The sequence below is a fragment of the Panthera leo genome, chromosome B3 (genome assembly GCF_018350215.1).
Source record: "Panthera leo isolate Ple1 chromosome B3, P.leo_Ple1_pat1.1, whole genome shotgun sequence".
Taxonomy (NCBI): domain Eukaryota; kingdom Metazoa; phylum Chordata; class Mammalia; order Carnivora; family Felidae; genus Panthera; species Panthera leo.
Window position 1 is genome coordinate 124,799,076 of NC_056684.1, and position 25,336 is coordinate 124,824,411.

The window sequence follows — 25,336 nt, forward strand, 5'->3', positions numbered from 1 at the left end:
TTACCACAAATTCAAAGATGACATTTGAAGTTTTATTTTCTGCATTTGATTCTCACTCTCAGTTCTTGGTTTGCTGGGGGGGAAATGTATGTTTGTTTTTCCTTGAGTATTATTTTTGTTGATTATGTATGATAAAATGGATGTCATAAGGACCAGGATACCTCTCATAATGTATTGCTCATAATTAAGGTGACTTATTAGAAAAATCCAATGATTAAAACTCTAATTGTGTAACTGTTATCTTCATAGGAAGTTTATAGAGACTCATCTGAAAACCATTCCCAGTCGTGCATTTTCAAATCTGCCCAATATTTCCAGGATGTAAGTCACTTTTTTAATATAAAGAGAAGTTTGCAACTGTGCCAGCCATGTTATTTTCTAAATGTGTTCTATCAAGAAAAATACTTGTTATACATTGTATCTGCATAAAACAATGATATTTGCATTTCCAATGTACTTGAAAAGTATATGTAAAAGATGTTTATTTGATTTTGCTACATCTCCAATCCCGAATTCCTAATTTCTTAAACCTACTGCAAAATTAAATTCATTTGATCTTGACAATTTAATAATTCTCAACGTATTTTAATGTATCTTGGGATGCGACAAAGTGTTAGCTGGGAATCTCTCCCATACACACACTGTCTAGTCCATCTCTCCTAGTTACGGATTCTTGATTCACTTTTTACCAGGACAAATGTTTACATTTTGCCAGAAATGTAGCTAATGATTTCAGACTTCTCTCATTAAAAAAACAAACAAAAAAAACCCACAAAAATAATTCTAAACCTTAGAAAACTGAATTGTTATGCACTCAAGAGTAAGTATAAAAAGGACTTCCATGTTGAGTTGACAAAGAGTATAACTGTATATGAAATAAACCAGGGCCTTATTTCGTTTAATGGATTCTGACAAGCCACAAGATAATTCAGGTACACCAAATGACAATACAACCAGGAGCAACCTGTGTCGGTTTTGGCTCAATTGATTCATTTCATGACCATTTATCGAGTGTCTGTTGTGTCATTTCAGGGGCATTTGACATTTTTAGTTGATACAACTAGAAAGGAGGGTGCTACTGGCATTGAATGGATGAGGCAAAGGATCTGCTGAACACCCGACAAGGCACAGGATATCCTCCCACAACAAAGAATTTTCTAGTCCAAAATGTCAACAGGGCTGAGGTTGAGAAACCATTCCAGCTATGTATCTCTGCAGTCTTTGATTTCCTGAACAGCCCTTCTATTTTCAAATTCTTGTCTCCTTTGATTTCCTTGATATTGTTCTCTCATCCTTCTTTTTAACATCTTACCTGAGCTACTCTTCCTCATCCTCACTCTCCTTTCCTAACTTCCTATTTCATTTCATTCAGTTCCTTAAATATCAGTTCATTCTTTCTTTTGTCCCAGTTCCTTCATACCCTCTTCTCCTTGAATGGACACTCCCATTCCTTTGGCTTCACTGTTACCCAATACAGTTAATTCCTAAATGAGTATCTCTAGCCCTGACTTGTTGCTACAATTGAGGCCTGAATTAAAGCTTCTTCCCAAGTATGATCATCTTGATGTCCCACAGTCACTTCAAACAGCATAGCCAAAATAAACTCATCTTCCTGCTAAACTGTTCCTTCTTCTCCGTTTAACAGCACCAGCGTTTAGTGGCCTAAAAGTTAAACAACTTGAAATACCCTTCTCATCTTCTTATATAATTGCTTATTTGGTGTCTCTGCTTGGATGTCCCAATAGCTTGACCATTACTTTATTCATTCATTCAACAAATATTTATCGGGCCCTACTCTGTGCCTGGCACTTTGCTAAATGCTTTACATATGACATCTGACAAAACTCATGGAGTTTCCACTTTCCTTCCTAAGAGATATACTATGGTGTAGTCAGTTAGAGAGTGCTGTGTAACTCATATAAGAAGCATCTTACCTAGATGGAGAGTGTGGTCATAGAGGTCTCCCTAGAGGAAATGACACCTAACTTGTGATCTGGGGGGGAAATAAGTAGAAAGATAGTTCCAAGAAGAAGGGAAAAGGTGTGCTGTTGGTTAAATTAAAATAAACTTGTTGAGGCTGAAGCTTAAGTGGGAAGAAGGGCAGTAGAGAGAAATGAAACTGGGGAATAAGCAAGTTCAAGGCCCTGTGAACCACGTAAAGGAATTTGAAATCTTCCCTAAGGTCCAAGCCACGAAATGGTTATCAGGATGGAAGTGGCAGATCAGGTGTGTTAGAAACATTCGCTTGTTCTGTGGAAAGGGAGTCAAATGGAGTAAGACTGGAGACAGGAAACTTGTGAGGATGTTGTTGCAGTGTCCCTGGGGCAGAGGGGATGGTGAACTGAATGCTAATGGTTGAGGGGAAATAAAGAAAAAGTGGCCAGATTTGAGAAATAAATAAGAGAACTAACAAACTCAAAAGTTGATTGATTTGGAGGTGGGAAGAGATGGAGAATTTCATCCAAGTGTCTGACCAGGACACCTGTGTGGTTGATGAGCATATTTGCTGAGATAGAGAAGTTTTGTGTGAATTTGCTGTGGAGAATCAAGGAGACAGTTAGGAGTTCGTTTGGGGCATATGGCATTTGAGTTACCTTTGAGGCATCAAGCAAGCTATGGGTCCAGCAGGTAATCAGGACATAAACATGATTTTTCCTTCATTCCAGGCAGATGTAATTGGGACCAGTGAAGGGGAATCATTGGAGAGGGATAGGCTAAAGAGAATGAAGAACAAACAATTTGGGGGTCCCTGAGAAGGCAAGAACAGATGGGATCCAAATAAAGGGATTGACTTGGTACAAGAAAATTGTCATCTTTTACATTGTAACAAGAAAGTAGTAGTAAGAGATGAAGCCATGCAGGTGATTAATAGGCTTATTGGTGGAGAATTCAAGAAATTCTCATCTCAAGCTTTCAATCTTTTCTACAAATTATTAAAAGATTATCTGCTAATTATTGAGGGTGAAGTTAGGAGAGTTAGAAATTTGAGAAGGTTTGAAATAAAAGTGATGGACAATAAAAGAGGGAGGGTTGGCTAAGATATACAGGACATCCAGGCAGATCTGAAGGTCCTGTTAAGACTTCCTCCGTGGAGAATATGATGAATTCTCTAGTCTGGGTTAAATGTTTCCTGAAGCACATCAGAGCACTTATCACTGTATATGCTAATCTCGTTTACGTGCCTATATCACCCATTACTATGAGTTCCTTGAAGCTGGGGAACAGGTCTGTTTTGTCAATGCCCACTTACTGACACAGAGTAAATATTCAATAGATATTTGTTGAATGAAAACATGCAGAGATACATAAATAATAAAGTTCTTGTCTGCTTAGGGGGCAAGAGAGAAAACATTTGGGCAATCCTGGATAGGTTTGTACTGGTTCAGTATAAATTTCCACCTATTATTCATGCATAATTATTAATAGCACCCTGTGTAACTCACAAAAATATCCTAGTTTGGATGATAAATGATATGGTCACCCTAGTGATTACATAAGACTTACATGCTAAGAAGAAATTTGAGGAAGAGATGGGATCTGATTTTTCCTGTTTATAAAAAAGGGATAAGCAAGCAGAGAATCACATCTTTCATCCCAGTGAATAAATGGTTCCTACATCTTGTCTTCCAAATTGAGCCATAAGAGCCCTTTAAGGATGTATCATTCAGTTGGAGAAACTGGAACTTCTTATGACGTGGACAGAATGACCATTCTAGTAACCCTTTGAGAAAGCTTCACACTTCTAAACTAAGAAATTCAGGAGAAAATTCAGAGCAATAGGTATGATATAAAGTTAGGAAAACAAGTTTGTAGCTTTCAAAATTCATCTTTTCCTTCAAATGGCACAGCTTCATCCATTATAAATCTCTGTAGATCTCTACACACACATACACACACAAAAAATAATCTTTTCAATGTCTTCCATTGCTCCTTCCATATTAAAGATATATTTGGATTAGAATAATTTATGTAATGTTATCTACAAGTGGCAATGGCTTGGGTGACCTGATAAATCAAAGGATAATTATTTAGAGAATAGATAAGAAAGTACAGGACCATTAGAACATTCCCAATGACGTGATAAAAACTCAAATAGAACAGAGTTCCTTTTATAAACATTGTATTAATGAAAACATTTTACTGGCAGATTTAATTCAAAATTTAAAGATAGATTTTTTTTTTAAATAAAAGTATTTGCACATCATCCCTCATAAACTCTGATTTAGTTATCCTGGATTGAGTCTTATACATATGTATCTTTTAAGAGCCTCCCAGGTAGTTTAACTGAATGGCCAGGGTTGAGAATCTCTGTTATGACAACAGGTGGACACCATCTATTAATATTTAATTTTCCCAAATATAGAGATACCTCTCAATAAAAAGCAGTCACTGAGTTTGGCTGCATTAGTCATTCTTATAACAAGATGGAATTTGTGGAGGCTACTTGAAATTCCTTAGGTATTCTTGACAAGTTGTTGGCTAAGAATTCCTTAGGTATTCTTGACAAGTTGTACTTAGAAGTTTCTCTTTTCTCTTTTATAATAATTAAAGCCTTTATTTGAGTTATCCTTTGCTTACAAAGTTCCAGAAAAGTCTTGAATTTTCAGATTAATCAAAATAAAGAAGTCTTGAGTAGACATGTAGTCACTACCCTATGGAATGTTCCACTAGAGAATTATAAATTTCTCATCTTCTTTGAGACTCTATTTCTAATCCCATGCAGGTACACTGTTAAAAATGCCTCTTTTTTTTATTATTGTGTTCTTTTCTAATTTCTTTCATTTTCTGCTATTTTGAGTAATTCACCGTTTATTCATTACCTTAACACATATTCACTGAGGGTCTACTACATGCCAGGCACCATGAAAGACACTCAAAATTCAAAGGCCACACAAAGCAGACACTGTTCTCCATTTCAGAGAATGTACAGCCTAATCAGACAATATCCAAACAATTAGAAAGTTGTACTGTGATAATTAATGAAAGGAGAAGTTCTTGGTGCAATGAGGGATACTTAAGGGAAATTTTACCTGATCGGGAAATTCAGGAAAAGCTTCTGAAGGAAGTGTCATTTAAATGAAACCTTAGGGATGAATAGGACCTAATGAATCGGGAAGCTTTCAGGTATCACAGGATTTGAAAAAAGTATAACTAATTGGAGCATAATTAGGGAGAAATCATGGAGGTTATACATGTTGTCTGATCTGGGAAGCCCCTAACAAAGAAGTTTTAACAAAATCAATATGTTTGAAGTATGTTTGGCATTCACAACCCTACTAACTTTCTACTTTGCATTATATTTTTATGATATTCAGCTATTTGTCAATAGATGCAACTCTGCAGCGACTGGAATCACATTCCTTCTACAATTTGAGTAAAATGACTCACATGTAAGTACAATGAAAAGTGCAGCACAGACCCCACCATAGCCAGTCTTGACTGATAATTCTGGGCTCCAAATGGCTGTTAACAGCTGGGTGTTCAACCATGGTTCAAAACTTCTGTGTCCGATTAAATTCTTGACTTGTTCTCACAGTTTGTTAATCCATCCAAAATCCCATTTCCATGGTTGAAAGGTAAAGTCAAAACTAGAAGTTCTCTTCTCAAATTGTCATTTCATTCTATTACTAGTATGTCAGCAGATTTCATTGGTGTGGATGTCAGTGAGTCAATACATATTTACTGACTACTAACTGGATTCCAGGCCTGTGCAAGATTCTGTATATCTAACATTTTTCCTCAGTTAGGAAAACATAGAAGAGAAATGTAGCTTCATGAGATTAGAACAGGAGTCAGGATACAAACTCTGGCCCTAGAGTTGATTATAATTGGGTTGGAACCTGGCTTCTCTGTCCACCCACTGTCTAACCTTGCACAATCATGTAATCTTTCCTAGCCTCACATTCCTTATTTGTAAAATAAAGCTAATAAGAGTTTTAACTTCATATGGTGAGCATAAATATTGAACGATATAATGCATGTAAGCATTAAGCACCATGCCTACCACGTTAAAACCAGGCAGCACATTTCGTCAATAATTATTCTGCTTTTATTTCTCTAGTCCATTACAATTGATTAAAAGTTGTAAATAATCACATTACATCCTTCTAAGCAGCCACTTAATTTTATGAAATACTATGAAATATTAACTATTTCCTTGAAGAAACAAAAATACCTGTTTTCTATAAATACCTACTATGTTCTAGACATTATGATAAACGTTCTATGTTCTATATTTAAGGCTCAAAAAAACAACCTTATTAAGTAGATATTATTTTTTTATTATTTATATAAGGAAAACATAAATTCATAAAGGATAAATATGTTTTCCTTAGTCACTCAGTTACTAAAGGATCAGAGCAGAATCTTTACACCATAAATATCTTACTGGAAAATTCTTTCCCTATGCACTGCATTTTGCTGCCTTCAAGAACACTGAGGCTCAGAATGTTGCTTTTAGCTATGGTAGGCAAGCTTCCATCAGATCAATCATTACTCTGAAAGTAACTAGAGAAGCAAATCCTCAAAACAACATTCAATTGTTTTCCTCTTGAGGTGTTCTGTGAATTGTAATCAACAACTGAGAGGCTCCGACTGAACAGAGGATTAGGCAATATCATAGGGCTAGTGAATCAAATATTGGAGTTCAGGACTTATGAAGGAGGAGGACTCCTCAGTAAACTAACATCCCAAGATTTTAGCTGGGATCCCTAAACAGCTTCATCACAGAAGTATGGAAAATAGATCAACTCTCACAAAGACTAATGCCTGGCTTTGAATCAACAAAAAATAACAAGGCATAGAAAAAAACAAAACAAGAACATATGGGGAAAAAAAGCAGGAGAAGAAAACAAACAAAAGAAAACGAGAGGAAATTCAGATGTTAGAGTTTTGGAGTTATTAGGCACAGATCTTTAATTAATAACTATAATTAATATATTCAAAATTTTAAAGACTAGAGAATTTCAAAATAGAATTAGAAACTATAAAAAGGATCAAATAGAAACAAGAACTTAAAAATTCAATAACTGAAATAAAATCCAAGCACGAGTTTAACAACAAATTAGACACAGCTCAAAAGAGAATCCATAACCTGGAAGATTAAGTCAGAAAAATATATCCAACCACAGCGCCTGGGTGGCTTAGTCAGTTAAGCATCCAACTGTTGGTTTCAGCTCAGGTCATGATCTCACGGTTCCATGGGACTGAGTCCTACATCAAGGCTCCACAATGACAGTGCAGAGCCTGCTTTGGATTCTCTGTCTCCCTCTCTCTCTGCCTCTGCCCCACCCCCACTTGTGCTGTCTCTGTCTCAAAATAAAGAAATAAACTTTAAATATATTTATATTTGTATTTATCCAGGCTGAAGCATGGAGAGAAAAAGAAAATAAAAAATATATGGCACAGTAAAAAGTCTGGAATACCTGTAATTGGGTCCCAAAAAAGAAAAGAGAAAGAAGGAGAGAAGCAATATTTAAAGAGAATTTTCTAAAATTCATAAAGGATGTCAAGTCACAGATAGAATTAGCACAAACCCCAATAGGATAAATACAAAGAAAACACATCAAGGCACGTCATGGTAAAGGTATTAAAAACCAAAGATGATGTGAAAATCACTAAAAGCAGCCAAAGGGGGAAAAACACATATACACTTTAAAATAAGTAGAAACAGGATTGATAGTTGATCATTCATTCAACAGAAATGATACAATCTATAAAAGCAATAGAAAGATACCTACGATGAGGATAACAACAAAATTAGCAATAATAAATATCTGCCAATTTCTTCGAAATTGAAGGCAAAAGAAAGACATTTCAAGCAAACAAAAGTTCTTCATATGAAGAACCTACTAAAGGGAATTTTAAGGTTAAAGGAAAATAATGCCAAATAGTTGCCCAGAAGTACAGAAGGAAATGAAAAGCAAGCAATACAAAAGGTAAATATAAATGACACTGGACTGCACAAAACTAAACAAAAAATATTTTTCTGGGTTTAAAATACAGGCAATTCTTGGGGCTCAGTAGGTTAAGCATCTGACCAGCTCAGGTCATGATCTCACAGTTTGTGGGTTCGAGCCCTGCGTCGGGCTCTGTGCTGACAGGTCAGAGCCTGGAGCCTGCTTCAGACTCTGTGTCTCCCACTCTCTCTGCCCCTTCCCCGCTCACATTCTGTCTCTGTCTCTCTCTCTCAAAAATAAGTAAACATTTAAAAAAATTTAGGAGTGCCTGGGTGGCTCAGTCAGTTAAGTGTCCAACTTCAGCTCAGGTCATGATCTCACAGTTTGTGAGTTCAAGCCCCACATCAGGCTCTGTGCTGACAGCTCAGAGCCTGGAGCCTGCTTCAGATTCTGCGTCTCCCTCTCTCTCTGCCCCTCCCATGCTCGCACTCTGTCTCTCTCTCTCTCTCTCAAAAATAAACATTAGAAAAATTTTCAATAAATAAAATAAATAAATAAATAAATAATAAATAAATTTAAAAACACAAGCAATTCTTGTGCTGCATGATGGGTGTAGGATCATAAAACTGCATGCTGAAACTATGCAAAGTGATCTTAATAATCAATGAAAAAATTAGGATTGTTTTGTGACTTTTACAAGTGTTTATCAAAACAGTAAAATCTCCTTTACTGTTGGTTATAAATGTATAGGGGAAGGAAAAATAGTACACTGATACTTATTTAGCACACTGTAATTTTAAACTTTAAAATTAAAGTTTACAATTAAAATGTTTTATTTCTTTGTAAAAAAAAATCAAGAGTAGTTTGAACAGTACATGCCTTTTTCTCTTTGCTGTGTAACTTACTAGAACATCACGTCAATGTCTTGGCAAATTGTCATTCTTCTTTCTAGGTCTGGATCAGTTTCCAATATTTAATTCTCTGCTCTTTCAATGTCATAAAATATTTCTTACCGTTCTTTTAATTGAATTTTGTTTTTTTAATCAGCATCTTTTCTTTTGGGGCATTTTTATCCTTTCATTCGCAACCATTTTGCTCAGTAATGTCAATAATTTGCCCTCACAAATTTCCTGTGATTGAATATCTAGAGTCTCTCAAATAGTGGATGTATCAACATTCACACGCTCAGCTATTTCTTCTATGACTCCATTTACACTCAATTCAAATTTCACTTCCAGCATTATCACATTTTGTTTCTCTGCTGCACTGACTCTGCCGGTCAGTTCCCTCTTTCAATTATCCACTTTTGCAAAGTTCCGTATGGGTTTACCACTGGAAGGCAAGGAGCCAATACAGCTGCACAGTGTTACTGTTTATAGATGAAGTGGATAACAGATGCTCAGTGACTGCTGACCAATGACTTTGAAAGAAGTGTAACTGGTCACCTATCATGATACACATCTGTTATGTACATAGTGATGCACAGACTGAAGAGCTGGCAGCAAAGTTTTGTGCAATTATTCACACAATATATTTGAACCATGTGGTCAGGACCAGATATTATTTAAATTTAACTAAATAATGGTAACTTAATATTATGCATATTGCAACCATGCAAAGCAAGGACTAACTATATCCACAGAATTAAAATACACAATAGCAAATAAGGAATGGGAGGGTTATAAATGGTGTTAAATTGTTCTAAGGTCCAGGACACCTGGGCGCCTCAGTCGGTTAAGCGTCCGACTTCAGCTCAGATTATGATCTCATGGTTCATGAGTTCAAGCCCTGTGTGGGGCTCTGTGCTGACAGCCTGGAGCCTGTTTCAGATTCTGTCTGTCTGTCTGTCTGTCTCTCTCTCTCTCTCTCTGCCCCTCCCCCACTCATGCTCTTTCTGTCTCTCTCTCTCAAAAATAAATAAACATTTAAAAAATTTTTTAATTGTTCTAAGGTCCTTGAATTGTCTGAGAAATGGTAACAGTACTAACTTGTATTAGACTTTTTTTTTAATGTTTTTATTTATTTTTGAAGGAGAGAGAAAGAGCATGAGCAGGAGAGGAGCAGAGAGAGAGGGAGACACAGAATCCGAAGCAGGCTCCAGACTCAGACCTGTCAGCACAAAGCCTGTCGTGGGGCTCTAACCCACGAACCGCAAGATCATGACCTGAGCCGACGTCAGATGCTTGACCAACTGAGCCACCCAGGCACCCCTTGTGTAAGACTTTTATAAATAATGAATACATGTTTTAATCCATAGGGCAACAACTAAAATAATTGTAAAAGAATGGATAACTAACAAGCTAATAGTAGTGAGGAACAGAATAATAAAAATAATTAATACAAAAAAGAGCAAAAAATTAGAATAAAGAACTTCTGCAACAAATAGATTTAACCCCAAGTAATATTTATATTAACTGTGTTAAATGTAAAAGGACTTACTATTGTAGTTAAAATACAAAGATTGCCAGATAGGTTAATAAAACAAAAAATTCAATAGTATGCTGCTTACAAGGGACATACTTTAACACAATGATATAAAAAGACTGAAAGTGTAAGGATAAAAATATTAACATGCAAACAATAACTAAGAGAAAATTGTTATAAATATACCAATACATATTGACCATGAAGTCTTCCTGTATATAAAAAGGGAAATTTTATTATGATAAAAAGAATTACTATAGACAGATATAATGATTCTAAGTTTGAATATCTGTAAGAGCATAGCTTCAAACCATGTAAAAGCAGAAATGTATAGAACTGAAAAAAAAAAATAGATAACCCACAATCATAGCGGGGATTTGTTTTAATAGGGTTTTATCTTATAGACTATGTATACCAAAAAAGTAATACTGATAAGAAATTAATAAGGTTTGAAGAACATCATTCGCAAACTTAAGCTTACTGACTTGTATAAAATATTGTACCCAACAATTGCAGAGTACATATTCTTTCTTTTCAAGGACACATGTAATATTTATTCAAATTGAGCACATGCAGGGGTGCCTGTGTGGCTCAGTTGGTGGAGCATGTGGCTCTTTATCTTAGGGTCTTAAGTTCAAGCTCCACACTGGGTGTAGAGTTTACTTAATTAAAAAAAAATTTTTTTTTAAATTGACCATATGCAGAGCCATGAAAGCAAGTCTCAATAGCTTACAAAAAAATAAAACCAAGTATGTTCTCTGACTAATAAAAAATGCACTTCTAAATAACCATGGGTCAAAGAAGAAATCACAGCAGACACTAGGAAGCAATTTTAACTTAAGTGACAATAAAAATATGACAAATCAAAACCCATGAGATGTAGTTAAAGTCATAGTTAAAGAAAATGTACGGCTTTAAAAAGACAGATTAAAAATGAAGGCTGACGATAAATTACATATTTTACGTATCTATCACAAGAAATTTACAAAGGAACAGCAAATTGAAACTAAAGAAAGTACAATATCCAAGAGAACTGAGAATCTGGGTCAGTAAGAACAACGGCTTAAATTCAAAACCAAATCTCCAGACTCCAAATATAACGCTCCCTTATTATACCATTTTGATTCTCCGCCCCTCTCCAAAAAAAATCAAAGAAATTAATTTGTGACAAAGCTCCATATACATCCTGCAGCTCTTAAAAGCAACTGTTTTGTTCTTATTGTGGCCTTTTCCTCATAAAGATTCTAGTAGTTAACATTTCTCTTAGAAATATCCATTTTCTCCCTCTGAGGGAAAGTGTTAACTTTGAGGAGGAAAGAAAACTATTAAATACAAAAACTAAAAGGAGGATGAGTTCAGAAATGGATTTTTAAAAGGATACCTCTCTTACGTATATGAGGTATTAAGAGTCTGACATCTTAGAAAATAGGAGAATAACGCATCTTGCCTTTCTCCAGATCTGCCTAATACATATCTGCAAATGATTTTCGTTGGCACAAAGGAAAAGGATAGTGAAGACTTTTGGGCTCCTACCACCCAAATGCTTAATGCCTTTAGTTTGTAATCATTTATTAAGAAATGACTATAAACAAAGCATTATACTACTTGCATGAGAAAAACAGAGCTAAAGAATCCCTCTCCCTCCCTCAAAGAATTGAGATAGACAGGAAAGCATGAAACAAAATATCAATACAGAGGGGCGCCTGGGTGGCTCAGTAGGTTAAACAGCGGACTTGGGCTCAGGTCATGACCTCACCACTTCTGAATCTGAGCCCTGCATGGGCCTCTGGGCTAACAGCACAGAGCCCAGGGCCTGCTTCAGATTCTGTGTCCCTCTGTCTCTGCCCCTCCCCCGCTCACACTCTGTCTCTCTCAAATATAAATAAACATTAAAAAAATTGTTTTTAAGATATCAATAAAGAATGATTTGTTTCATCTATAAACAGCATAGCACCATCAGCCAAACCTCCCTAGGACTCTTGAGCAGAGAACTGAAGCCCTCTGATTTATTTAGGAAACAGAGCCCTTCATCAAGTTGGATTTGCTACAATATAGATACTGAAGTGTAGATGGCAAATGTCAGTGCATATTGTCAACACTTACCAAAAGGCCTCAGTAAGAACATTAGCAGTTAAAGAACATAATGTTACTCTGTTTCATGGATGTCTTTCCTCAGCTGCCCTCTTCCTCCCTTTCGGCTGTGTGATTTGGTAAATAGGCTGTATGGAAGGACTCATAGCCCATCATTCCCACTTCTAAACGTCCCTTCACTCCTTTTTCCAATGTCTCTGCTAATGCACTACATTACTCCTCTGAGCTCACTTCCCAGTTCATGCTTAGACTGTACTCTGTGGTAGGAATTGCAATGCTAGAAAATATGCACTAAAATTGTTGGTGACCTAGATCTGGCATTCCAAAGAAAAAAAGCTACCTATTCATTCAACAAATAGTTACGTTTAACCCTGTGCTAACGTTATGCTAAATTACATCTTAGCTATACACAGGATTCAAAACAGTGGACCATTCTTTTTTATTTTATTTGAGAGAGAAGAAGTGAAGGAGAGGGGCAGAGAGAGAGGGAGAGGGGGAGAGGAGGAGGGAGGGAGAGAGAGAGAGAATCTCAAGCAGGCTCCATGTTCAATGTAGAGCCCAATGTGGGGCTCGATCCCATCACCCTGGGTCGTGACTTGAGCCAAAATCAAGAGTCAGGAGCTCAACCAACTGAGCCACCCAGGTACCCCTCATTATATTCTTACCTAAACCCTCTTCCCTTGGCCTCTGTGATTCCACACTCCTGGTCATCCTTTACCATGCTGGTAAGTCTCTCATTCTCCTTTCCTGGTTCATTATACTTCCACACTTTTAAACACTGGAGTTCCACGTGGCCAAGTGCTGTGTCTTCTTCTCTTCTTACTCTGTGATTCTCCCCCATGTGACCTTATCCAACTATTCTCAGATTGACATAACTGGTCCAGGCCTCTCTTTTTATTCTTGGGCCATTTACCTTTTGGTCTCCTTGACATCTCCTCTCAGATGTCTCACATGTATGTCACTCCTTAAATGTCCCAAATGAAATCTACCTCTTCCTCCAAAATCCACCACTCCTACTGTATTTGCTGAGGCAGTACATGGCACTTCCATTCATCTTACTGCAAATTCCAGACACCTGAGGGGTATCACTATACCTTCTTTCCTCATCACCCCCCTCTAATCCTTCACCACATACTGTTAATTCTACTACTCTAATATATAAAAAGTATATCCTTTACTCTCCACTGCCATGACCCTTGCTTAAGCCATCATAATTTCTTGCTTGGGATGCAGTAATTTCATAGCTTAACTAATCTTGCCTGTTTGGGACCCCTCTAATTCATTTCTGCACAATAGCCAGAGTGATTTTGCTCTTAAGATAAATCCATGGTTTTCAAAGGAAATTTCCAGGCCCAGGACTGCAGCTGGCCCCTGCCCACATCTGTCTCCTCATCTCACTCCATTCCTGTGAACCTGTGTTCTTTAATTCCTTGGACAGTCCAAGATCTTCCCCACCTGAAGACCTTCAAATGCTTTTGCCTGTGTCTACCAAGTTCTTTAATCTCGGTCTTTGCCCATTTAACTCTACTGATTATTTATTTTCTCTTCCTGAATATTACTTAGACATACCCTGGATCCTACCCACCCACCCCCCACCTACATTATTCTCCTTGTGAATCTATCATTGAATCCTCTATAGAACTTATTAAAATTTGTGATTATACAAATGTGTGATAATAGTTTCCACAAGGCAGTGTGTTTTATGTGCCAATCACCTACATCAAACTACAAAGAAACTATCAGATTAAAGCCCCCAAAAGGAACAAGTGGATATATACTGAACACACTCTTTTAAAATAATGAATTGAAAGAGGTCAGTCTGAATTAATAAAAAATCTGATTGATAGAACATTTGGTATATGTGTGTACTGACTTATGTTTAGAAAATGTACTATCTCCCAACACTATGCTAAATGTTCAACACTTCACTTAATCTTTGCACCAGTTCTAAGTAGCTACTATAATTTTATAGTAAGAAAATTGAGTTCAATAACTTTATGTATTTATATGTAAAATATATTTTATATAATAGGACCTTGCTTTTATATCCAGTCTGACAATCTCTGCCTTTCAGTTGGAGTAGTTGGTCCATTACATTTATTTCAGTTATTGATATAGTTGAAGTCTGCCATTTTCAATTATTTTCTATTTATCTTCTTTGTTTCTTTATTCCTCCTTTGGCTTCTTTTGGATTAATTGGTTTGTCTTTGCTTTTGTTTTTTTTAATATTTTATTCTACCTTTTAACTTTTTAGCTCTTTGTAATATTTTTTGTGGTTATTCCAGGGATTACAAAATACATCCTTCATTTAACATAGTCCATCAAGAAGGCTTATTATACCAATGCCCATGACATGTAAGAAACTTAAAATTATTACTGCATTTACCTCTTCCCATCTTCAGTGATATTTTTGCCACATATTTTATTTCTATATATGTTATAAATTCCATAATACATTACTATATTTTTTAAAGAGTTGATTGACTTTTAAAGAATTTAAGTGAAACTAGTCTCTTATATATACTCACATATTTAATGTTTCCAGTGTTCATTCTTTCCATCGATTCAATCATTTCCGTAAGTTTGAAGGACTTCCTTTAGCATGTTAGTGTGGTTCTGCTGGCCACAAATTTTGTCAGCTTTCTTTATCTGAAGATACTTTTATTTTACCTTAATATTTAAAAATTATTTTCACTGGGTATAGACTTCTAACAAGGCAATCTGTTTCAGCCCTTTGAAGGTATCTTTCAATGTCTTCTGGCCTTCATTGTTTCTGATGAGTAGTCATTCCTATTCTTATCATTGTTCTCCTATAATGAACATGCCCTCTTTTCTCAGGCTGCTTTTAAGGCTTTATATTCTGGGCTTTCAAAATAATATACCTAGGTGACATTGTCTTTGCATTTAACCAGCTTTTGGTTTTCTGGAATTCCTGGGCCTATGGATTTCTGGTTTTATTCAAATTTTGAAATGTTTTTTTGGTACATCAATAGATTATGGTGTAAGTGACACCATAATCTAAGGCCCAGTTTCTAAGTGAACTGGCAGCTTTCACTTTAGATGCTTGGAGCCTTAAGCCACTGTGTAAACCCTGTTGAAGGCAAGACCATATGGGGAGGCTCTGAATTACTACACGGAGATGGAGAAGGGCCTCGCTGAGCCTAGCTTTCTAGCGATCACCTTCAAAGGGCCAGGCATAGAAGCACAACTGTCTTGGACCTCTAGATTGATCCAGACACCAGCTAAATACCAACCAGTGATCCCAGTGGATGCCACATGAAGCAGAAGAAAAGCCCACTTTAGCAATGCTTGAAATCCTAATCCACAAAATTGTTACCCCACTTAGTTTGGGGTGATTTGTTATGCAACAACAGATACCCAGAAGAGGTAGCAATTATGTATTAGTTAACAATGGGTAAAAGACATTGAAGATTTGTATAAGAAAACTACAAGAATGGCAGGTTTCTTTATAAGTTATTGAGAGTCCTAAGTGGATTTAAATCAGTTCTCCTGGGTTTTAAACTACCACTGGGGTACAGTTTGGCCCCCAAAGTATACATTTGATAAAGACTTACACCTGTAAAATGATGAAACCTGGTCACTTGTATCTTCGATTTCATGGTTTCAATTGTACACAGATTGTTGCCATTGTTACCCCTAATAGTAGCAGCTCCAATTACTGAACACCTTTTAAGGGCAAGCACTCTGCTAAAAGTGCTTCATGTATCTTCTCTCACTTAATCTCACTAAGCCTCAGTTTCCACTACACAAACTGAAGATGGTAATACATACTTCATGGGGCTTGTGCCCTAATTTACTCCGCTAAGAAATTTCAGAGTCAGAATTTGAAACCAAGAGTGTCTGGCAAAACCATCTCTCTTCAATTAAAAACAGAAATAAAGAAAAAGCTGCCATTAGAAGGATGTTTTTACTTTTATGTGGATTTTTTAAAAAATCACAATAAAAATTCTATAACTGGGTAGGTAAAAATTGTGACTTATGGCAGATCATGTGATAAGATTTAATATTCACTGCTTCATTAAATTGAGTCAAGCGGATTTATTAGGGATTTCAAAAGTACCCGCCTTAGTCCTGATGATTAAATAGTCATGCAATTAGCTATATGCATCATACAGGCAATTTGGAAAATCACTTTTTTTAAAAGTTTATTTATTTATTTTGAGAGTGGGGGTAGGGGCAGAGAGAGTGGAGGAGAGAGAATCCCAAGCAGGTTCTGTGCTGCCAACACAGAGCCCAACATGGGGTTTGATGCCTGGAACTGTGAGATCAAATCAAGTCAGACAAACTGAGCCAAAATCAAGTCAGACACTTAACTGACTGAGCCACCCAGTTGCCCCGGAAAATCACTTTTATAATGTCCTATTTCTAGTGGAAAAATCTGCTGGCACACTTACATTTTCTTCATTCAGCTTTAAAAATCTGAGGATATGGGGTGTCAGGGTGGGTGGCTCAGTCGGTGGAACGTTGGACTTCAGTTCAGGTCATGATCTCACGGGTCATGAGTTCGAGCCCTGTATAGGGCTCTCTGCCATCAGCACATAATCCGCTTTGGATCCTCTGTTCCTCCTCTCTCTCTGCACCTCCTCCCACTCACTTTCTCTTTCAAAAATAAATAAACATTTAAAAATAAATATAAAAATCTGAAGACTTATAAACTCTCTTTGAATTAACATCTATTATTTTTTAATTCCTCAATAAATTAAAAGGTGCATCAACATTATGAATACCACCTTTCAGTTATAGATTATTTTCCCCTTAGTAATGGAATGTTAGTAGTGAAACGCTTCATTGATAATTATCAAAGCAGAATAATTAAGATTTCTCTCATTGAAAAAGAATTGATAATTTGGAAAAAAAAATTTTTTCTGTGAATTTATAGACTATTACCAAAAAGTTACTGCTAGCCTAAAAATCAGGACATCAAAAGCTAAGGATCTATTGTACACCAAGAGCTTTGACAGACTTTATACTTTTTGACCTGGTAATTCCACTTCTATAAATTTTCCCTAAAAAAATAAGCAGAGGAGTGAGAAAAAGTTTACATAGAAATCCAGTTGTCTCAGAATTAATTTATAATAGTAAATTTAATAGTAATAGTAATAGTAAATAGTAATAATTTATAATAGTAAAAATTCAGGGGCATCTGGGTGGCTCAGTCGGTTGAGCGTCTGACTTCAGCTCAGGTCATGATCTCACAGTCTGTGGGTTTGAGACCCACGTCAGGCTCTGTGCTGACAGCTCAGAGCCTGGAGCCTGCTTCAGATTCTGTGTCTCCCTCTCTCTCTTCCCCTCTCCCACTCACGCTCTGTCTCTATCAAAAAAATGAATAAACGTTAAAAAAAAATTTTTTTTTAAATTTGGAAACTATTCAAATGGTCAGCTAGGAGAATGGTTTAATGTGAAATAATGAGCAACCATTAGAAACCTGTTGTCAAACACTATTTAATGCCAGAGGAAATGCTTTTTACATAATGGTATTTTAAAAACACAAAACATGGGGCACCTGGGTGGCTCAGTCGGTTATGCGTCCCACTTCAGCTCCAGTCATGATCTCATGGTTCATGAGTTCAAGCCCTTCACTGGGATGTGTGCTGACAGCTGGAGCCTGGAGCCTGCTTCAGATTCTGTGTCTCCCTCTCTCTCTGCCCCTCCCCCACTCATGCTGTGTGTGTCTCTCTCTCTCTCTCTCACAAAAATAAATAAACATTAAAAAATAAAGTAAAAAACCAAAAAATAAAAATTAAGGGTTCCTTCAATATGCATCAATCTTAAAATTAATACTTGATGTTAAAATACTACATGGGTGACTTATGTGATAAAAGCCTATCAGAAAATGTTACCTTAAAATTAACTTACCTAGTTGTTCATACCAGTTTTCACCTCACTACTGTGCCGCATTTAAAGTATTTAAGGTAACAAAATTATGGCTTTGCCAATATATACACACCTCGTTTCTAAAGTAGTTAAGTAACTACTTACTGCCTCCCTATACCTCCCAGAGAATACAGTAAAGTTGCACGTAATGAACGTCCAATAAAATTCCTTTAGTTTTAATGAATCTCTGTCTACTGTGCCCACTAGAGTGAACAGACCTAATCAAAGAGAAAGTGGCCTGCCTCCCACTTTTTAAAAAGAATTTTTCAGTGTTTCTTTATTTTTGAGAGAGAGAGGATGCAAGCTGGGAAGAAGCAGACAGAGAGAGGCAGAGGATCCAAAGCAGGGTCCATGCTGTCAGCACAGAGCCAGATGAGGAGCTCAAGCCCAGGAACCGGGAGATCATGACCTGAGCTGAAGTCAGACATTTAACTGACCGAGCCACCCATGTGCCCCATGCCTCCCACTTTTTTCAGAACTACTGCTTCTTAAAAGCAGACTAGAAAAAAATTGAAAATCAAATTGAAGTAAGAGTTGAAAAGAAGCTGCGGGCTGGCCGAGAGCTAGGATTTGGGCTATTATTCACATTCGGCTTCTTGTTTTACACACATCGTTTTGCACATTATTGCATTTGTATTTCTTTCGTATTTATTTATTTGGAGAGCAAGAGAGTGAGAGAGAGAGGGGGAGAGAGAGCACGAATGAGCTGGGGAGAGGAGCACAGGAAGAGAGAGAAGGAACCTTAATCTCCACACTAAGCATGGAGCCTTACATGGGACTCGATCTCATAACCCTGAGATCATGGACACTTAACCGACTGAGCCACCCATGTGCCCCATGCCTCCCACTTTTTTCGGAACTATGGCTTCTTAAAAGCAGACTAGAAAAAAATTGAAAATCAAATTGAAGTAAGAGTTGAAAAGAAGCTGGGGGCTGGCCGAGAGCTAGGATTTTGTCCATTATTCACATTCAGTTTCTTGTTTTACACAGTCTTACACATTATTATATTTGTATTTCTTTTTTAATTTTTAATTAATTAATTTTTTTTTTGAGAGAGAGAGCATGAATGAGCTGGGAAGAGGGGCCAGAGAGAGAGAGAACGAATCTTAATCTCCACACTAAGCATGGAAACTGACATGGGGCTCAATCTCATAACCTTGAGATCACGATCCTGAGGTCGTGGACTGAGCCACCCAGGTGCCCCTGCATTTGTTTTTCTTAAAAGTTTAACCATGCCAGCCAGGGAAGCTTGTCTTGTCTCCAGACATCTCGTTCCAACTCAGGGTCTGTGCTCCTGCAAGTCTAAAACTGTCTCGTCTCCCGGTCTGCCGTTGTCCCCCTCTCACTTTACAGGTGAAATGCCGAATCAGCTTTATTATTACCCTCAGTTTGTTTCCCAGCTTGGCATGCTTTCTACTCATGAACTGGGGAGGGGAGGGGGTGCTGAGGCTGGACAAATATCTCTAAGGCTAAGGATCACAGGCAAGTGCCATGTTCTGATGCCTGGTGAGTAGTTGAGAGGGAAAGCGGGCACAGGAAAATGGAAGGAAGGAAGTAGTTGGAACGTTCCTTAATAGTAGAGGGATTTAAACCTTCATTTCTCTTCCTTTTTCTCTCTCTCCCCAACCTGGGAACTCTCTTCTGTCACTTTGCTGATTTCCCATACTGTCTGGGGGTGTACTAAGTGCCTGCCTCAATGCCAGCTGTTTTGAACAAGCCAATTTCTCAGTTCTTTGCTCTTATTAAGAATGAACAAATGTTTCTCCGAAGAAAATCTAGTCAGATGATTAAATAAACCTAATGTATGCTAAAGTACTGATCTGCTGGTTTGTGAAAACAAGGCATTCAGGCTATCACTGTTAACACTGGTCATTTAAATGCCCATTTTATTTGAAATCCAATGAAGGGAAATGAAACAATAATGAGTTTTTAAATTTCTTTTTAGTTCTGGTGGATGATCTCCTTTAAACACCATTAAGGGGCACCTGGGTGGCTCAGTCGGTTGGGTGGCCAACTTCGGCTCAGGGCATGATCTCGCGGTCCGTGAGTTCGAGCCCCTCGTCGGGCTCTGTGCTGACAGCTCAGAGCCTGGGGCCTGTTTCAGATTCTGTGTCTCCCTCTCTCTGACCCTCCCCCGTTCATGGTCTGTCTCTCTCTGTCTCAAAAATAAATAAACGTTAAAAAAAAATTAAAAAAAAATAAACACTATTAAAAAAATAAAAAATAAAGCAGTATTTAGGGTCATAATTCCTAGGTTAAGACCCAGGGTTGCCTCTGTGTAACAGGAGATTATGTATACCCTTGCTATATGTGTCTTCATTGTTTTGTCTGAAAAATGAGGATGATTGTTACCTGCTTCATTTAAGTCAGCTCTCCCACCCGCTTGCTGGTAGAGCTATCCTGAGTGGTAAGTATACTCGGTCCCTTATTACCCTTTAAATCTCCAAGGCTGGGCTTTTGTAATCAGTGAACTTCAAGATCCTCAAATATTTCTCTGCACATCTAAAAAGCCCCACTCCGTAGAAGAGCATTCTAGAAGATTGAAGCAGCTGATCTGGCACTGGAGATATATTTTTTAAACTTTTATACAGAAGATATATTCCTTTGCCTTTTTTTAATTTGGGGAATTTTTTGTATGCTTTTTTTTTTTTTTTTTTTTTTTTTTTGCATTTGTTTGTTAATTTTGAGAGAGACAGAGAGAACACAAGCAGGGAGGGGCAGAGAGAGAGAATTCCAAGCAGGTTCAGCACAGAGCCCGACATGGGGCTCAAACTCACCAAACTATGAGATCATGAGCTGAGCTAAAATCAAGAGTTGGACCCTTAACCAACCGAGCCACCCAGGCACCTCTTGTTTCATTTTTTTTTTTAATTTTAAACATAAAAAGTGAAAATTATATATTCCTAGATTCCAGAACTATCTACCAGCGATAACCACAATTAACACTGTGCTCTGTATTTAAAAAATTTTATTGATGCTTATTGTATTCATTTGGGCAGGCTAATTGCGGTAAAAAATAGACAAAAATAAAACTACGTTAACAGCCCTAAGATAAGCAAGGCTATTACTTGCTCCTGGGACAGTCCTGGGCAGAAGAAAAGGTGGGCGGTCAGCCAGGGACCCAGGCCACTGAGCCGGGGACACCGCCGTCTCCAGCTTTTGTTCAGACTCACTCTGGGGTCCTCTCTATTCCAACCTGCTGTGCCGCAATGGCATACATGTTTTCTTTCTGTTGGTGTCCCCAGCTTCCTGGCAACATAGTCGCCTCCTGCACTGTTTGGCTGAAATTGCGCTTAACGCAAAATTGTGTGATTCAAGTTCACTCTCCCAGGCATGCTTGGAACTCATTCAAATTCGGACTCCTCCTTCACCCTCTTCCTCTTATCAGAGGTTCAAGAGTGCTTACCTCCACTCCTCTCTGCTTTCTATCTTTGAAAAGATTATGCCAGCTGCATTCGCTTCTCACATCTGTCTCCATTAGCTAAGCTGGCAGTCCGTGCCCCTCCCCCTTCTGTGCTGCAGCAGGGTTTTTATTTTTTCTAGTTTTGAGGTATAATTGACATGTAGCACTGTGTAAGGTGAAAGTGTACAATGTGTTGATTTGACGCATTCGTATACTGCAAAATTATTACCACCATAGCATTAGCTAACACATCCATCCTGTCATATAATTGCCATTTCTTTTTTGTGGTGAGGACATTTAAGATCTCTCTTAGCAACTTTCAAGTATATTAGCATGCTGTACATTAGATCCCCAGAATTTGTTAATCTGATAAATAGATGTACACTTTGACCGGTATCTCCCCATCTCCCCGTCCTTCCCCAGCCCCTGGTGAGCACCACTGTAGTCCCTATTTCTCTGAGTTTGGCTTTTCTATTTTTATTTTTTAAGTTTATTTATTTTTGAGAGAGAGAGAGAGAGAGAGGAAACAAGCAGGAGAGGGGCAGAGAGAGAGGAGACAGAGAATCCCAAGCAGGCTCCGTGCTGTCAGCACAGAGCCCAACAGGGGACTTGATGTCATGAACCTGGAGATCACGACCTGAGCCAAAATCAAGGAGTCAGACGCTTAATAGATGCAACTACCCAGGTGCCCTGGAATTTGGCTTTTTTAGATTCCACATATAAGTGAAGTCATACAGTATCTATTTATCTTTCTCTCAGCAAAGATTTTATTTTATTTTTTAAGTCACTTATGAGCATGATCAGCTGTCTTCTTACCTCAGAAAGTGGCTTCTTTTCCTTGATGTTTTCTTGAGGTAACTCTTGTCTGTCTGTCCCTTTTTGTACTCTTAGATTTCCCCTAAGAAATCCACCTCTTTTGTCTCTCCCCACCTCTCCTTGCAGCCTCTCCCACCGCTTTCTGCCCTTGGAGCCGCCAGGTAGCTTCAGCCTCATTTAATCAGCTGGAACCCACAGCAGTTTCTCCTTTCTCCAGCCACTACCCCTAAAGCGGCTTCAGCTGGCTGGCTGCCTTGCACTGTGGCTCTCTCTTGGGGCACTCACTCAAGTCCGGCTTGTTCAACAGTACTCTCTCATGGAGCAGCTTTCCAGACTGCAAACCACACTCAGACAGTTTGCAAACTCTCCTAACTCGTTTACATTTGACTGACAGCAGTTCGAACCCTTCTCCCCAAAAGGAAAGCTCTGACAAGGAGTTTATTGCTCACCAGAGAGAGAGAGAGAGAGCACTTCCACATGGAAGCATCTAAAGTATCTTTAGAGGGACAGGTGGGACAACTATGAGATTGTGCAATGCGGTAGCCAAGTATCCCAGTTTACCCAGGGCGGGCAGAGCTCCAGAAATACAGGGCTTTTAGTTTCAAACCAGGACAAAATTTTATGTACTTAAAAGTGGGCCTTTCTGGGGGCACCTGCGTGGCTCGGTCGGTTAAACCTCCAACTCTTGATTTCGGTTCAGAACACGATCTCATGGTTAGTGTGTTAAAGCCCTGCATTGGGCTCTGTGCTGGCAGTGCCCAGCCTACTTTGGATTCTGTCTCTCTCTCCCTCTCTCTGCCCCTCCCCAACTCACACACACTCTCTCTCTCAAATAAATAAACTTTAAAACAAATAATAAATAAAGTGGTTCTTTCCTGGGCACTTCGGTGGCTCAGTTGAGCATCTCACTTCAGCTCAAGTTATGATCCTGCGGTTCCATGAGTTCGAGCCCCACATCAGGCTCACAGCTGTCAGGGCAGAGCCCTGCTTCAGATGCTCTGCCCTCGTCTCTCTGCCCCTCCCCCTCTTGTGCTTTCTCAAAAATAAACAAACATTTGAAAATAAATAAATAGGGGCACCTGGGTGGCTCAGTAATTTAAGCCTCTGCCTTCAGCTCAGGTCATAATCTCATGGTTCATGAGTTCAAGCCCCACGTCAGGCTCTGCACTGAGTGCAGAGCCTGCCTGGGATTCTTTCTCTCTCTCTCTCTCTCTGCCCCTCCCCCACTTGTGCTTGCTCTCTCTCTCTCTCTCTCTCTCTCTCTCAGAGTGAATAAACTTAAATTTTTTTTAAATAAATAAAGTGGTTCTTTCCATGTAGGATCAGGATCTTGATTTGGGGGTGAGGGGTTCCAAGAGTCTTGGGATATAAACTATTGATGCTTTCTGTTGAAGCACTAATGTGTCTTTCAAGAAGTTCCAGTAATGAGCAATAACATTATCTGTCTCTGCAAAACTTATGCTAATGAATACAATGGACCAGTAAGTTTGTCTTAATAAGACAGTGAACTGAGGTGGGGTGAGGGGATGGGTAGATGGTTTCTGTTCTCAGAGTTAATTCTATCCTCTCTTTCCCAAGATCTGTCTCATACTCAACATCCTTAGTGAAATACCAAACCTAGTGCTTTGTTGTTGTTATTGTTGTTGTTTTTAAATGTGTGTGAACATTGCATCACCTCCAACCTCAAGTCTCTGATGTCTGTTCTAGCTTTCAGTCCATTCAGGAGAATAACATAGTAAAACTATTGTTCACAGAGCCTTCACTGTGTGCTCGGCTACATGTCCAACCCCTCACAGACATTATTTAATTTTCACAAGAGTCTTCTTAAAAATGTGCTATTATTATCCCTATTTTATAGGTGAGGAGACTATGGCTCAAAGAGGTCAAGACACTTGCCCAAGGTCATGTAGCCAGAAAGAAGAGGCAGAGTCAACAGTTGATCTGAGTTCCACCTGAGTACTCAGCAGTAAGAAGGAGCAAAGCACTGCCATAGGCTGTGATGTGTATGAACCTCACAGACGCCATGCTAAGTGAAAGAAGCCAGATGCAGAAGACTACATATGTATAATTTCATTTCTATGAAACATCCAGATAGGGCAAATTTAGAGGTAGAAAGCAGATCAGTGGTTCCTAGCCATGGAGGACGGGGTGGGAATTAACTACAAATGGGCATACAATCACTTTTGTCCTTGACAGAAATTGACAGAAGTATTCTAAAACTGGGGTGTAATGGTGGCTGCACAATTGTATAAATTTGCTACAAATTACCTAACTGTATACCTGCAATGTGTGAATTTTATGAAAATTCTTCCTCCGTAAAACTGTTAAGAAAAAGTCCAGGCCAGATGCTAGGTTGTGACTCTCTTCCAGTGGTTGTTCTAGTTGTTACTTCTAGTTGTTTCTATCAACAAGTGGATGCACGTTCCTTTAGGTGCCTTAGGTGCCATTCCCTAGGGGAAAGGATACAGGTCTTACTGGGTCCTTCTGTCCTCTTCATATAAGCATAGGGAGTGCCTGTAAACGCTTTCAACCAATACACACGTGTTGAATACAGTTAATTTTGCCAATGAGAACCTGTTTCGAACAGTCAGGAATTTCACTAATGCTAACTATGCATTTTGATTGGCATGTATATAAACCTTAGTGTGTGAGTTACAGACATACATGATATCACACCACATGTGCTGAAGTCTTAAATTACTGATATAGAAAAATAAACTCAAGTGAACCGCTGAGACACTACAACCACGACCTCTGAAGTAGCAACTGACAGAAGGAAGCTCGCTGCTCTTATTGCCTTGCTGTCATC

At 38.2% G+C, this 25,336-nt stretch overlaps 1 protein-coding gene and 1 long non-coding RNA gene across 3 annotated transcripts in view; one reads left to right on the forward strand and one right to left on the reverse strand.

Moving 5' to 3' along the window:
- TSHR (thyroid stimulating hormone receptor) overlaps window positions 1-25,336 on the forward strand; it is a 158,257-nt gene that overhangs the window by 87,320 nt on the left and 45,601 nt on the right. For both annotated transcript variants that reach the window (XM_042943978.1, XM_042943977.1), the window contains 2 exons: window positions 250-321; window positions 5,316-5,390. In XM_042943978.1, the coding sequence (XP_042799912.1) occupies window positions 250-321; window positions 5,316-5,390 (147 nt within the window). The remainder of the gene's footprint in view (window positions 1-249; window positions 322-5,315; window positions 5,391-25,336) is intronic.
- LOC122223005 overlaps window positions 1-25,336 on the reverse strand; it is a 96,493-nt gene that overhangs the window by 67,574 nt on the left and 3,583 nt on the right. The window lies entirely within an intron of this gene.